Source organism: Mobula hypostoma, chromosome 9 (assembly GCF_963921235.1).
Source record: "Mobula hypostoma chromosome 9, sMobHyp1.1, whole genome shotgun sequence".
Classification (NCBI taxonomy): Eukaryota; Metazoa; Chordata; class Chondrichthyes; order Myliobatiformes; family Myliobatidae; genus Mobula; species Mobula hypostoma.
In genome coordinates this window covers 36,106,176-36,120,167 of record NC_086105.1, presented here as the reverse complement: position 1 = coordinate 36,120,167, position 13,992 = coordinate 36,106,176, and the positions used below count along the sequence as shown (strand labels likewise).

General features: G+C 38.6%; 1 protein-coding gene across 2 annotated transcripts in view; it reads right to left on the bottom strand.

Moving 5' to 3' along the window:
• The window catches only part of atxn10 (ataxin 10), a 219,435-nt gene that overhangs the window by 28,087 nt on the left and 177,356 nt on the right, over nt 1-13,992 (bottom strand). For both annotated transcript variants that reach the window (XM_063059674.1, XM_063059673.1), the window contains one exon: nt 1,083-1,146. In XM_063059674.1, coding sequence (XP_062915744.1) covers nt 1,083-1,146 — 64 coding nt within the window. The remainder of the gene's footprint in view (nt 1-1,082; nt 1,147-13,992) is intronic.

The following is a 13,992-nucleotide window of genomic DNA, read 5'->3' as shown; positions in this document are numbered from 1 at the left end:
AACGAATAACTGGCAACACACACAAAATCTGGAGGAACTCAGCAGGCTGGATTTCCTGCATCTGCAGATTTTCTCTTGTTTGTGATTGGAAGACAAATAACTGGCTTGTCCTGCTGAAGGGTTTGGGCCCGAAACGTCGACTGTACTCTTTTCCATAGATGCTGCCTGGCCTGCTGAATCCCTCCAGCACGTTGCTCAGATTTCCTTCCAGCATCTGCAGATTTTCTCTTGTAACTGACTTGTCTGTCTGGTGTTAGAATAAAGATATCTCCACAAGGCTTCAGAGTGGAAAAGGATACAATAACTTTGGTCTATGCAGGAACAATAAAATTGGCAAAACCAGGTATGTGGTTCATTTAAGGTCTTGAAAGTAGGTTTCAAAACAACATTGCTAATTGGGGTGGCCCAGGGATCAGTACTGGGGCAGCAATTTAAAGGTATGGGATGCAATATATCCAAATTTACTCAAGAAACAAAGGTAGTTAGGACAATAAACTGTGAGGAGAATGTAGAAAGTGAGCTAAGGCTTTTGATAGGTTGAATAGGTGGGCATAATCAAAGCTAGTATAATATGATGACTTATAAAATTATTCACTTTGGCAAGAATAGTAGAAAGAATATTTCTGAAATCATGCAGTTTTTAAATGATGACACTCAGGAGAATTAAAGATCAAGGCAAAAGATTTCCTCCAAAGCGGAGCTCCAAGTTTCTCCAAGTCAGTCAAATCACAGACAAAATACACTGGTAAAATCTTTTTTCTAGGTACAAAGCAGACTTGCTTTGCAATTTTAGGCATATGCTACTCCATTTAACTTTGCATCCTAAACCCGGATCGCAAACACCAAATGCTCCCAAGAGGTCAGAAAATGCAAGCATCCACATCTTTGGCAATCACAAATTTCACTAAAATGCTGATCGAACAATACCAAGAAACAACACTTTTTAATATTGTGTAGACATGCAGTATATAAAATTGCTGGCATTATATTTCACAACCATTTATCTTGGTTAAGTGTTATCAGGTGATGCAAAAGGCCTTTTTACAGAAAACCAACATAGTAGATACTTTGAAAAAGGATACAAGGGTTATTATCATCAATGTTGCAGTTGTCCAAGATGAGCGGAATGCCTCCCAAATGACGAACCTGTACAGAATATAAAAAAATAGTACTTTTCAAATATAATTTCTCAGACATCATTTAGGGTGCCCCATGATAATGAATGCACTCAGCAATATATCAGGCATTGTATAAGTCTTCCATTTATTTCCCCCCCCTTCCCCAAAAGGGTGTGGAAATATTACTTCTAGGGTGAATAAGCAGGCAGGTAACCTATTACCCCAGGTCCCTGTCAGCTCTGCTTGGGGCCAGGGGCTTGTTGATCAAGTCTTGCTCTTTATACTCCCTCCCTCGCAGGAATGACAGCCTCATCACATTGACACTTCAACACCAATTGCACAGACTTGTACAGAAAAAAATCCCACTCCATTCTCCCTATTGGCCTGGGGGCTAGGAAGCAACTGCTCCACTAAGCACTTCAATCAAAATTGGCAGTTGACTAAATGAGGCAACTACAGATACAAATTTATGCCACACATTGCACACATCAGCATGTCCATGCAGTAAGTGGTTAAAGTTAACATTTTAAATGGAGGGAGGAAATATTACAAAAAGCTATTCTTTTTAGGTTCAAAATAATTGCACTCGAAACAAATGTGAACTTTCAGAGGGAGATTCCAGGTTAAAAACTTTAGGTTTAAGTCTTAATGCACAAGCTCAAAATAATATTTGTGAAAAATTCTCTTCACAAATTTTGTAACTTTGTTATTTAAATAGTTGTGCTTAAATCTCAGGTACAAATCACTGACTGCAGCACCACAATCACATTAATCTAGAGATGCCATTTGTTATTAAAACAGGACTGTGAGCCTAACCATGCCTTGAAGGAGAATTTTACGTAAAGCATAATTATGACCTGTGTTATTAATCATCTGCTGTCTGCTTCATACACAGTGGCTAAGTTTCAATGAAGTCTCAACATGAAGTTGCAAGTCACTACACCTATGGACTTTGACATTGTCTGCAAAACCAGTTGAGAGTGATGAAACATAGTACATTAGCAAAAAGGTTAATCAAAATAAAAATACAGCTGCAAGTAAATGGCAAGCTCGTGCAGGATAGATTGGTTTAATCTAGATTCTTTTTCCTCCCATTAAAACAGAGCAATGTGAAGGTTGTTGCCCAAGTAAACATCAGATTGGCACTGTACAGAGCAGAAAGGAAAGTGGTGCAAGCTGAATCACCTCTCCTGCTGAGTTCCTGACCTTATCTGTGCTGCACAGGGTGGCACCAAGAGGAGGTCAGCATTACTCTGTGGGGGGAAGGAATGATCACAGAAGTAGTCACCTATGATGGCCAGCCAAGCATTACTGTTGCCTGCGACCAGTCTGATCACCCAGAATTCCCCATCTTAAATGTGTGCTGTTGAAAGGTGTGTTTGGCAAGGAACAAAAGTGAAAAAAAGGACTGGATCTACTCTATTTTGTGTAAGAGAATATGTATTTAAAATAACGTCAGAATAATCCCTTACTTGTGACATTTAACATCAATGAGGCCCTATTTAATACGAGAAATTATCCACAATCAAGGACAAGTAAAATCATGTTTTTGATTTTTGATAAAGTCAGTTTTGCTGGCTGCAATCATTTTAGTAAAAGTCAGATAACTATTCATGAAATAAAAGTATAATCAGATATCTAATTTGTTTTGAAACATGTGCAACAATAAAACCCATTGCACAGGTCACAACTACAGCATACAATAATTGGAGTGCAATTATCAGCATTTTCTGTCAGTTAACACAGAGAGGCTGATGCACCTTTTACAGAGAAATAATTTTAGTGTTTAAATTATTTAAAATTGTTGGTGCAAATTTAAAAAGATAGGAATTGTATCTAAACACTTCCTAAAAACTGGTCTCATAAACAATCCATTATTTCCTCAGGGGATACTCATGCGAGTGTCTTACTAATTCATTAAATTAATCCTAAATCACAGCATCACTTTTCACTTTAACTTGTCTTCTCCCTGCTTATGTACAATGGACTTCCTACTTTCCAACAGCTCACATATTACCCACAATATATTCTACCATTTTTAAAATAGCTCTGAAAACCAACATTTCTCCCTAATTGCACACATCAGCAAACAATGCAAAAACAGTCGTCTTCTCTCTGCTCCCACTTTAAGGAAGCCAAGCTGAGTATTATGGAGAGGGAGTAATGCATATAACTGAAGGAGACTTTGTCATGAAATTTGTGGATCAGGGATTTCTCTTCCTCATTTTACTCCTACTTTATAATACACACTCTACATGTTAACCATCCAAGGACAATGCATGCAGCACCCCATAGCCACATCTCCAAACATCATCAGCTAGTGCCACATTGTAACCTGGACCGCATTACATCAGCTAGTGCCATATTGTAACCTGGACCACATTACCTCAGACTGCAACCTCAAAACCCGGAGTTGCTTGAGATAGTACATCATGGCCATGTAAACTACCTTCAATAAAATCACAGCTTTCTTCCATCTAACCAGTAGAAGTTCAACTCTCAGGAGCATGAGTAGAGATGGTCAAGCATCCAAGGCATCAGGGATCACCAAAGTCAATTGTTAAAATTAACTGTTATTTAAATCATAACTGAACCGTTGAAACATAGGACTTTCTGTTGATAGTTCCTGGTATAGCACTCCAGTTCTGACTCTGTCAGATGATATACATTGTCGATTGTTGGTAGTGGTTAGTTGAAGCCAGATGGTTACTGTCATCAAGAATGGTGGCAATAGTATGGACAGAAGGTTCAAGTGAAAGGTCCTTTGACCAGCTGAACTCAGAGTTCAGCAGATTGGGGAAACTGTCCATGGAGCACCTCCTGTTCCACTTCTAGCAACCCAGTCAGTGGCAGGCTGGAGCTTTAGTTGATTAAAGCCACTAAAATGCAATAGAGGAGCACTCTCATTTTTTTAAGCTAAGGATGTATTAACAACCTCCTCTAGAACAGTTCAAGCCTCATGATGGTCAATAGGATACTTCTGGAGATGCTGAGCTCTTGCTTTAGCTTAGTTCCATATCTGCCCATGCGTTTTCGACAGGAATCATTAATCTTGTTTTTGTGTCGTTACAAACATATGTCAGTGATAATAGTCCTGATTTAGATTCTGAATAAAAATTCAAAAATACTGCAGATACAGGAAAATTGTCTTTTTTTTTGGCCAAGGAATACCTATAACGTCATTGGAATAAAGACAGCACAGAGTACTGGAATAATTTATGAACCTCATAATACATTACACTTTCATGAAACCCATAATACAAAGATTCAATATGGTTTGATGATAGAACCCTAGATTAAGATAATCCCCACACTGTTCCTAAGTGAAGTTGAGATATGAGCAGTGCTCTCCAAGTACCTGTGAACTCAGAATTTTCATGAAGGACATGGAAAACAGCCAAATAAAATGTCTGTGTAGTTAACAATCTCAAGACAAAGTAACAACTAATATATATGGAGGAGTTGCATTGCTCAAATTGTGTCACTCCGAAATCCTTCTACCATGAGCTACAGGACAACTGTATTACATAATGAGCCAGACTGATTTCACAAAATACACTCAGTGGCCACTTTATTAGATACAAGAGATAATTAATAAAGTGGCCACTGAGTATATGTTCGTATTCTTCTGTTTCTACAGCCCACCCATTTGATGTGTTCTGCGTTCAGAGATGCCATTCTGCACATCACTGTGTAATGATGGTTTATGTCACCTTCCTGACAGCTTGAACCAGTCTGGCCATTTTCCTCTGGCCTCTCTCCTTAACAAGGCATTTTCACCCACAGAACTGCTACTCACCGGATGTTTTTTATACCATTCTCTATAAACGCTAGAGATGGTTGAGCGTGAAAACTCCAACAGATCACAGTTTCTGAGACACTCAAACCACCCCATTTGGCACCAGCAATCATTCCACAGTCAAAGTCACTAAGATCACATTTCTTCCCCATTCTGATGTTTGTTCTGAACAACAACTCTTGACCATGTCTGCATGCTTTTATGCATTGAGTTGCTGATTAGATATTTGCGTTAATGAGCAGGTGTACAGATGTACCTAATAAAGTGGCCACTGAGTGCATATCACAAGCTAAAATTTTATAGTTTGTTGGCAAGCATTGACAATGCACAATATGCACCATTTTTGATAAGGGAGGTTAAACATTGATGACACATAAAATATAATAAACTTAATTATAACTAGTGCGAAGAACATCAGGCAATTTTAAAACAGTCATTATGAGGACTAGTTTCCAGGAACAGATACAACAACTAAGTTCAAAACATTTAAATTATATTGCTAAGGTTTTGCAACACATTATATTTAGAGTAATTATGTATTTCTTCCAACTCTATCTTAAGATCAAAAGATTAACCTCCAGCTCTCTGTTCTACGTTTCACCTTGCCTAGACTGACACCTCCCATTTCAAGATCTCTTTTCAAAAATATATCAACTCATTGAGCCCATTGAAATCCGCAATTTCAGTTTTGACAACCTTTATGTAGCCACCTTTGCTAATCTTTGTAAATGCCTATCAACACATACGGTGGATGGTAATATCTGGTTTATTCCTGAGGTGACCATTCTCTATCTATACTCAGGCTATCCATTAGGTCTCGTGTGGGTATTTAACATGAAAGCCTCTAAGGGCCATCTCATTCCACTTCCTAATGACCACCCTTCCATTTGATTAAAAAGCACTTGTGCTTTTGTGAAAACAAGGCAGACTGCAGATGCTGGAATTCTGGAACAACACACAAAAAGCTGAAAGAACTTAGCAGGTCAGACAACATCTATGGAAGGAAATGAATAGTTAATGTTTTAGGCTGAGACTCTTCATCAAAACCCAGAATATATGGTTAGGATCTCGGCCCAAAACATCGACTGTTCATTTCCCTCCATAGATACTGCCTGATGTGCTGAGTACCTCCAGCATTTTATGTGCTTTTGTCAAATCCTCCAACTGAACATTCGCCAGTTTCATTCTGTATGCACTTTTTATCTTGAAGCACACATTTTCAATGTTGAGCGTAGCACTTGAAGATCCATGCAATTATTTTTTGGCTTAATTATGTTAACATGAAGATCAACTATGGTATGGTTCCCCTTACATTTAGCTCACTCATCTTCAGGGTATCTTTTGATTCTTCAGCTGAGGCTAGTGTTTTTCTACAGCTGGATTACTAAAGATGAGCATGAATGACTGGGATGATTAATTTTTCAATCTTCCTCTCCAGTGACAGATTGTTCTCTGTGTGTGGGAAAACAGGATGTTTCTTTTACCAATATAGCCTCATTGCTTTGCTTCTGCATTTTGACGGTTGCTAAGTGAAAGATACAGTGCATAAAAGCATGCTCATTTTTGAGGTCTTGCACTGACCCAGAGGTCAACTATTACAATCCTCTGTTGCAGTCTTATTTGTGTAATATTTACCAATCCCAGTTTGTCCCTGACATGGTAAATAACAGTACGCACACAAGCCCAGTTAGAAACAACATTTTCTTTGTTGAAGGTAACACATTGGAGATATTGAGAGGATTCCACTGAACCTTTCCCGCTATGGCCAAAGCAGCAGCTTCAAAACATCAATGCTAATAGATTCAATAAAACCAATGGACTTGAGCTTTGGATGAGATCACCTATGCAAATTCAGTACTACTGATCAAGTTTAAGTTTTTGTTCTACCAATCTGATTCCATGTTATCCACGGGAGCCAATAAAATCTCAGAGATAGAATAGCTAAGGATTCATTTTTTGAAATATGAAAGCCTCAACTGCATCAGAGGCGTGGCTTGCCAGTCCTCAAAAAGGCATCTCCAAAGTGCAGAAACAAAAATAAGGGGAACAGAATTTCTTTCCAATTTGCTCAACTATTGCTCACAGAGAATATTTCAGGATCAAAGATAGCGCTTCATAACATTCTCCACCTTATCACTACTTCTCCCGTCACTAGATACTCTTATTACTAGGCACCATATGTTACTGTAATCACTGTATTGTAGTAATTGTGAATAAGGTTAGAGATTGGTGATATAACTTAGCCTAAATACCCTCACCTCTGGTAAAGTGAAAAAAGTTTCAGCCTGGAATGAATCCATGTCAAAGAATCATGTTTTGCTGGCTTGCTTTTACATGATATTCCTTCACTTTCTTAACTTTTATGACAGAAATATTTTGAGTTTCAATTAGCTTTCATATTTTTTAATTTAGTTTCTACTTTGCTTTACACTATAGTCTTTCTGAAATTGATTGGTCTTTCCCTAGCTGTATATGTGCCCAGGAAGCTCAGAACTTACTACACATTCATTGGATGTGGTCCTAAAACAGAGTTCAGCATTTATTCTGGGGAAGTAGTCACTCAGATCAATGCAAAAGGTTGGAACTGATTTCAATGGTAGATTGAAGGGCCACAGGGAAGTGGAATGCAAATACTGTACTGTTTTTCAAAGATATCCTGGCATAATTTATTGTTTATAGTAATTTGTAAATTAGTAATTTATGGTTTTCATTCATTTTTACATTCAAATTTTAAAACCTATAAATGAAATATGCTTTTAAATATTTGTCATTAAGAAACATTTAAAAACCACCAAAGCACAGACAGCTGTTAAAAGCTGTGGGTGAAACTTTACTAACAGTCCAACATTTCAGTTTTAGAACAGAGCTTCTTCAGTGCATTGTTCAAGGATCTTCCATTGCTTGTGATCTCTTTGGTCCCGGAAGCTTGTAGCTTCTGCATCAGATAAAAGCTGGCCCAATGTCCATTTTATAATGTTAGTGCATCCTCCCCATCTCTCTCTGCAGTTTAAATTAGGTTTCACTGCTCTCAGCAGCTTGCCCCTTTTCATTTCTGATGTTTCTGCAAAGCAAATTCATCTCACCTTCCCTCAGGATCTCAATGCTCAGAAAGAACAGGCAAAGAACAGTGGTTGTTTGTTAGCAGAAGGAACATTATTTTAGTCTTCTAAATATGACCGAACAAACATATTGTAGCTTTTTACCTTCCTTCCATCTTTACCATGTATTTTCTTACTAAGACAATGGAAACCCTTTATTTTAGCAGCAATATAAAAGAACATGGTTTTGTGACAGTTTCCTTAAAATAGCAACAGGTGATCTTATAAATAAAGATTTAACATTTACACCTTCCATAAGCTTGGGATGTCCTGAAGTGGTTGACAACCAATGAATTATTACTGAAATGTGGTCACATTTGTAATTTAAATAGTTTCACAGTACAATGACCAGTACTCTAATCCCTCAAAAATGTCATATTTAGGAGTATTAATATGGAGAAAGATGGGGTATTTCAAAAAAATGAAGCGAAAATACAACAAAGTATTTACCCTTTGATGATTATGTGTTCTGCCTGGTGGCCAGTTTTAGTGCACTACGTAGCTGCTTGTGAGGGTATATTCAATGTACTATCAAACAAAGATAGTGCTGGGGGGGGGAGGTTCTTCACCCTAACAAAACCTCAGTAAATAATTTGTCAATATAAACATGCCACTCATTGTTTTCACAAGGCAGCAGCTGTCGGTGGTGTAGTGCCCCCAAGTGAGAAGCTTAACAAACCAGTCATTGCAGATGTACTATAGAGCGATATGGCACCCCTACATTCCCACCCCCTGCCCCACTCCCTGCAGATACACACTCAATCACAAGCAATGAATTCAGTTAACTACCACTTGCGCATTTTCAATTAATTGTTCAAAGCTACTGAGATAATCAGCCTCTTCTAACTGATGATAAAAGGGATGGACGGTTCAATCATCTGCACTTTGGGAGGTGTCACAGCAAAAGTAGTTACCACAGAATATAGAGGACTTGTCGGTAATTAAACTTACTATGGGACTCTTGCCGCCCTACTTCATATAATACTATAAACAAAGATTATTTCCGTTTTAGTAAATTCCACAATCTAACCTCTTTTTAAGACATTTCTCCCAAATTCTTACTTATAACTCTAGTTATAGAACTATTGCTGGGGATAAAGTGTTACCTCCCACAGCAACACACACAAAATGCTGGAGAAACTCAGCAGGCCAGGAAGCATTTATGGAAAAGAGTTAACAGTTGACATTTTGGGCCGAGACCCTTCATCAGGACTGTGTGTTGCTTTGAATTTCCAGCATCTGCAGATTTTCTTGTGTTTGTGACCTCCTAGAGATTGCCATGGCAATTCCAATCTTAATTCCAGTACCAAATTTGCAACAAATAATACTAAAAAAATGATACATGGTATGTTTCTTTTGAGTCAGAGCCATACAGTCCTTTGCCTCACTATTTCCACACCTATCACCATGTACTCTTTATATTTGTCCAATTTGTCCAATTCTGTCAAAGCCTACAATGCCTTGACACTTAAGGCTGATTTAGACTTGTGTGTCAACTCGACGCCGTAACCTATGCAAGTGGCCTACGCGCGTTGTGAGCATTTATACTTGTACGTTGGTGTGTCTGCATCGCTCTGCAATTCCGGCACGTCGCGCACGCGCACACACCTGCCCGTGCAAGGCTTCATGACCATGGTAGTTATTCTCGGGGTAAACAAGTTTAAAGCAAGCGTCTTTTTTCGTAAAAGCGAAATGTGTCCTCCATAATTTCGGAGGTCTGTAAAGCTTTATGGAAAGCATTGCAGCCAGAGTTCCTTCCCTGCCCTTCAGTTGCCCAATGGGAAGCTATTGCAGCGTAGGATGAAATGTGACGCTACCAAGCGAACCAATCACAGTTGTTCGGTCTGCGTTGCTGCGACGCACAGTTACATTTTGGGAGAGGTGTGCGACAGGCTACAGCGTAGAGATCCGCATAGGCTCTGCGTAGGGTTCGCAGTGATGCTGTACTTACGGCGTCGAGCTGACACAGAAGTATAAATCAGCCTAAAATAATAAACATTGTGTTGGTACCTGCCTGCACCCTCTGGCAGTGCATTCTAGATTGCAACCACTCATTGGGTGAAAAAAAAGTCTTCCTCAGATCTTGTCTAAACTTCTTACTCTTCACATTAAACCTCTGCCACTGTGTTCGACACTCACTCTCTATCTACAGAAGGCTGCACTGCTGTGTCGAGTTCTCACTCTCTACAGAATGCCTGTGTTTGAGCGGTCACTCTCCTCGATGCTGAGGGAGGATGTTATCAAAATCCTAAGATTTATCTGATCACTGGTGTTGACTTTAAGTTCATATTGGTCTCCTTCAGTTTTCTGTGTTTTCTTTCTTGTTGCCGATTGGCATGTTGGAGGTTGGGATCTGATGTTATTGTTGCTGTTTCTTTTCCTGTGGGTGATACGTTAGTTTTTTTTGCGAGAGAGGGTGTTGGAGAATTGGTGTTTGATGTTCTAGCTGTCGTTTGCGAGTTTCTATTTCTTTTTCTGTTTTGTGTGGGGGCGTTGATGTATTTTCTTTCAACGACTCCATGGTTTTTCTGTTCTGTGGCTATCGGGAGAAAATGAATCTCAGAGTTGTATTCTGCAGACATACTTTGATAATAACATGAACCTTTGAACCTTTTTGCCCTCTGATCCTAGACACCTGTGCCATTGGGTAAAATTTCCTACTATTAACCCTGTGGAACTCATAATTCTGTGAACCATTATCAGATCCCCCACTCAGCTTTCACTGCTTCAAGGAAAAAACAGTATTCCAGGATCACACCAAAGTCCTCTTGTACTGACATATTTGTAGAATTTGTAAAAGATTTATTTTCAATTGCTTCATTCTTTTTCTTCCATAGGTAGGAAAATACAAAGCTGCAGTTCCAGTGAAGCAAGTATTTTTCTAAAGTGATCTGTTACATACAGCACAAATTAAATTATCTGATGTCCAAAAGTCTTATGACCTTGTGTATAAACAGAAATCAACATAAATACAAAAAAACTTCTCTGAAACTGCTTTGTCCATTTACTTCAAAAATTTCCTTCCCTCTGAATCCACAATTAAGATGGATTACCCCTCTCTCCCTTCCCTCTACTCTCACCAACATCTTGAACCCCCTCCCCCGCCAATCTTATGAGTTCTTGTTATTCCAAAGGTTTCACTTTAAAAATATTTGCTGCAAGAGATCATAAGCCATCTTGATATTTCTTAAACAAGTCCATGCATTTCATACTTCAAGACTATGTCTACACTTCAAAAAAGTTCTTCATTAGCTGTACACAAACTAGAAACTTCTAAAGACATTAAATTTGTTATTTAAATTTTTTTGTTCTTTATTTATTAAAGATGATTTAAAGATTAACTTTATTTATCACATATATATCCAGACATGCAGTGAAATGTGTGGTCTGCGTCAAATCAAATCAACGAGGTTTGTGCTCAGGGCAGCCCGTAAGTATGATCGTGCTTCTGGCACCAACGTAGCATGCCCACGATTCACTAATCCTAACCACAGGTCTTTGGAAAATGTGAAGATACCAGAGCACTCAGAGGAAACCCATGTACTCACAGTGAGAGCGCACAAAAGGGGCAAAAGCTGAAGGTTCACAAGTCAAGATCTTCTCGACCTCATTAGACTACAGGATGTTCATTGCAATTAATTATCAAGGATAGAGAAACCAAATCCTAGGACAATTATGAGCGCAATCAAGCTTGGACTTAAGGGAAGGGCATATCTAATAAATTTAGGTGAAATTTGGAGATGGCCACTAACACACTGAATAGACTTAAATGAAAAACAGATGTCATCCATATGGCATTTGTATGACATTCAGAAATCATTATAAGAGGCACTGCATGCAAGATCATAAGCATAGCTGTACCTTGGATCCTTGACTTCTTCACTAGGAGAACAAAGTCTGTGGAGAACGGAAATAACATCTCCTCTTCGCTGATAATCAACGCTGGAACACCTCAAGGATGCGTGTTTAGCCCACTGCTCTATTCTCTCTACACCCATTATTGTGTGGCAAAGAACAGCTCAAATGCTATCTATAAATTTACCAAAGACACAACTATAGTTGGCAGAACTTCAGACGGTGACAAGGAAGCGTACAGAAATGCGATAGGTCAGCTGGCTGAGTGCTATTGCAGTAACAACCCTGCATTCAACATCAGTAAGACCAAGGAATTGATTATGGACTTCAGAAAGGGGAAGTCGAGAGAACACATGCCAGTATTCATCGAGGGATCAGCAGTGGAAAGGATGAGCAGTTTCAAGTCCTTAGGTGTCAATATCTCTGAGGACCAATCCTGGGCCCAACATTTTGATGCAATGACAGTGGCTTTATTTTATTTGGAATTTGAGGACACTTGGTATATCACCAAAGGCACTGGCAAATTTCTAAAGATGCAACATGGAGAGCACAGGATCGTAAAAAAACTGCAGAAAGCTGTAAAATCAGCCAGCTCCATCAGCGGCACGAGCCTCTCCAGTACCCAGGACACCTTCAAAAGGTGATACCTCTTCTCATTGCTACCGTCAAGGAGGTAGTAGAGGAGCCTGAAGGCACACACTCAACGTTTGAGGAACAGCTTCTTCCCCACTGCCATCAGATTTCTGAATGGACAATTAACCCATGAACGTTACTTCAGTATTCTTCTCTCTCTTTTTGCACCTCTCATTAAATTTTATGTTCTTTATATACTGTACTTATTGTAATTTATAGTTTTTATTATTATATATTGCAGTGTATTGTTGCTGCAAAACAACAAATTCCACAAAAGATGTTAGTGATATTACACCTGATACAAATCGATTTATTCAGCCATATAACTAAGTCAGTAAACCAGTCACCAGGTTTAAAATGTAATCAATAAACAGAAAGGAATATTCCCTTCCCATCAAGGGGGTTATGCAGATATGAAGCTTTAGTTGTACAAAACCTGGGAAAGATTGTGTCTAAATGCCTGGTTTAAGAAATCATGTATTAGGAAAAGCTATATTGGCCTTAGAGAGAGTTAAAGTCTATTCATCGAAACTTTACAAAATCTTTAAGGTTTCACCCATGACAACATGGATTGGTATTTCAACTCGGTCTTAATCAAGTATTTACCATTAAGAAGTTAATTGGTAGACGGAAAAATCCAGAGCCTATTTTAAGATTACATGATTAGAGAAACATCAAGATATATTCTTTTCCTCCCAAAATGGCATTGGAAGTGTTGAAATCCATTCCTTAAAATACTAATGGATACACTTCAATTGAATTTAAAATGAAGGTAGACTTTTGTTCAATCAGGTTCACAAAGGACCTCGAATAAATGCAAACTACAGGTACTGGCCAGCCACAATCTAAATGAATAATTACATAAACTTGAAGGGCTGAATAACCTGCTCCTTTCCCCACGTCCTACATATGGATGGTTTGAAGTACATTCAACTCCACACCTTTACAGAGTAGGGACAGCCAATCCTTGCAACAATCTAGAACAAGCTAAATAAAAAAAGCAGACAAGTACACATTTATTGTTATCTGCCCCTGGGCGACGAATGCCAAGTATGTCAGGTATGCGTTATTCAATTTGAGAATGTATTGCAAAGAACATAATAAAGTGTAGTTTACTGATGCTCGGCTCCAGTATGACTTCAAGAATAGTAATGGGTTGAATGCTCAAACCACAATTGTGCAGTTGCATTCCAGAAATCAAATATGTCATTTACATGGCTGCATAACTATAGATCATTTTTCTCCACAAGCCCTATATCCATTTACATCTCATAATTAAATAGTCATGGTATCAAATGTGGAATATAATGCAAATAAATCACAGGAAACAACCATATTGCTTAACAAATTACTACTCTCCTCATTCAGAAAACTTTTTCAAATTCCTTCATTACTTCTCCCCAACATCCACTACACACCCAAGCCCCAGTATTACCTAAACATATGCACATAACAGGGAATGGTGGTCGTTTCCTACCTGACCTCTCCT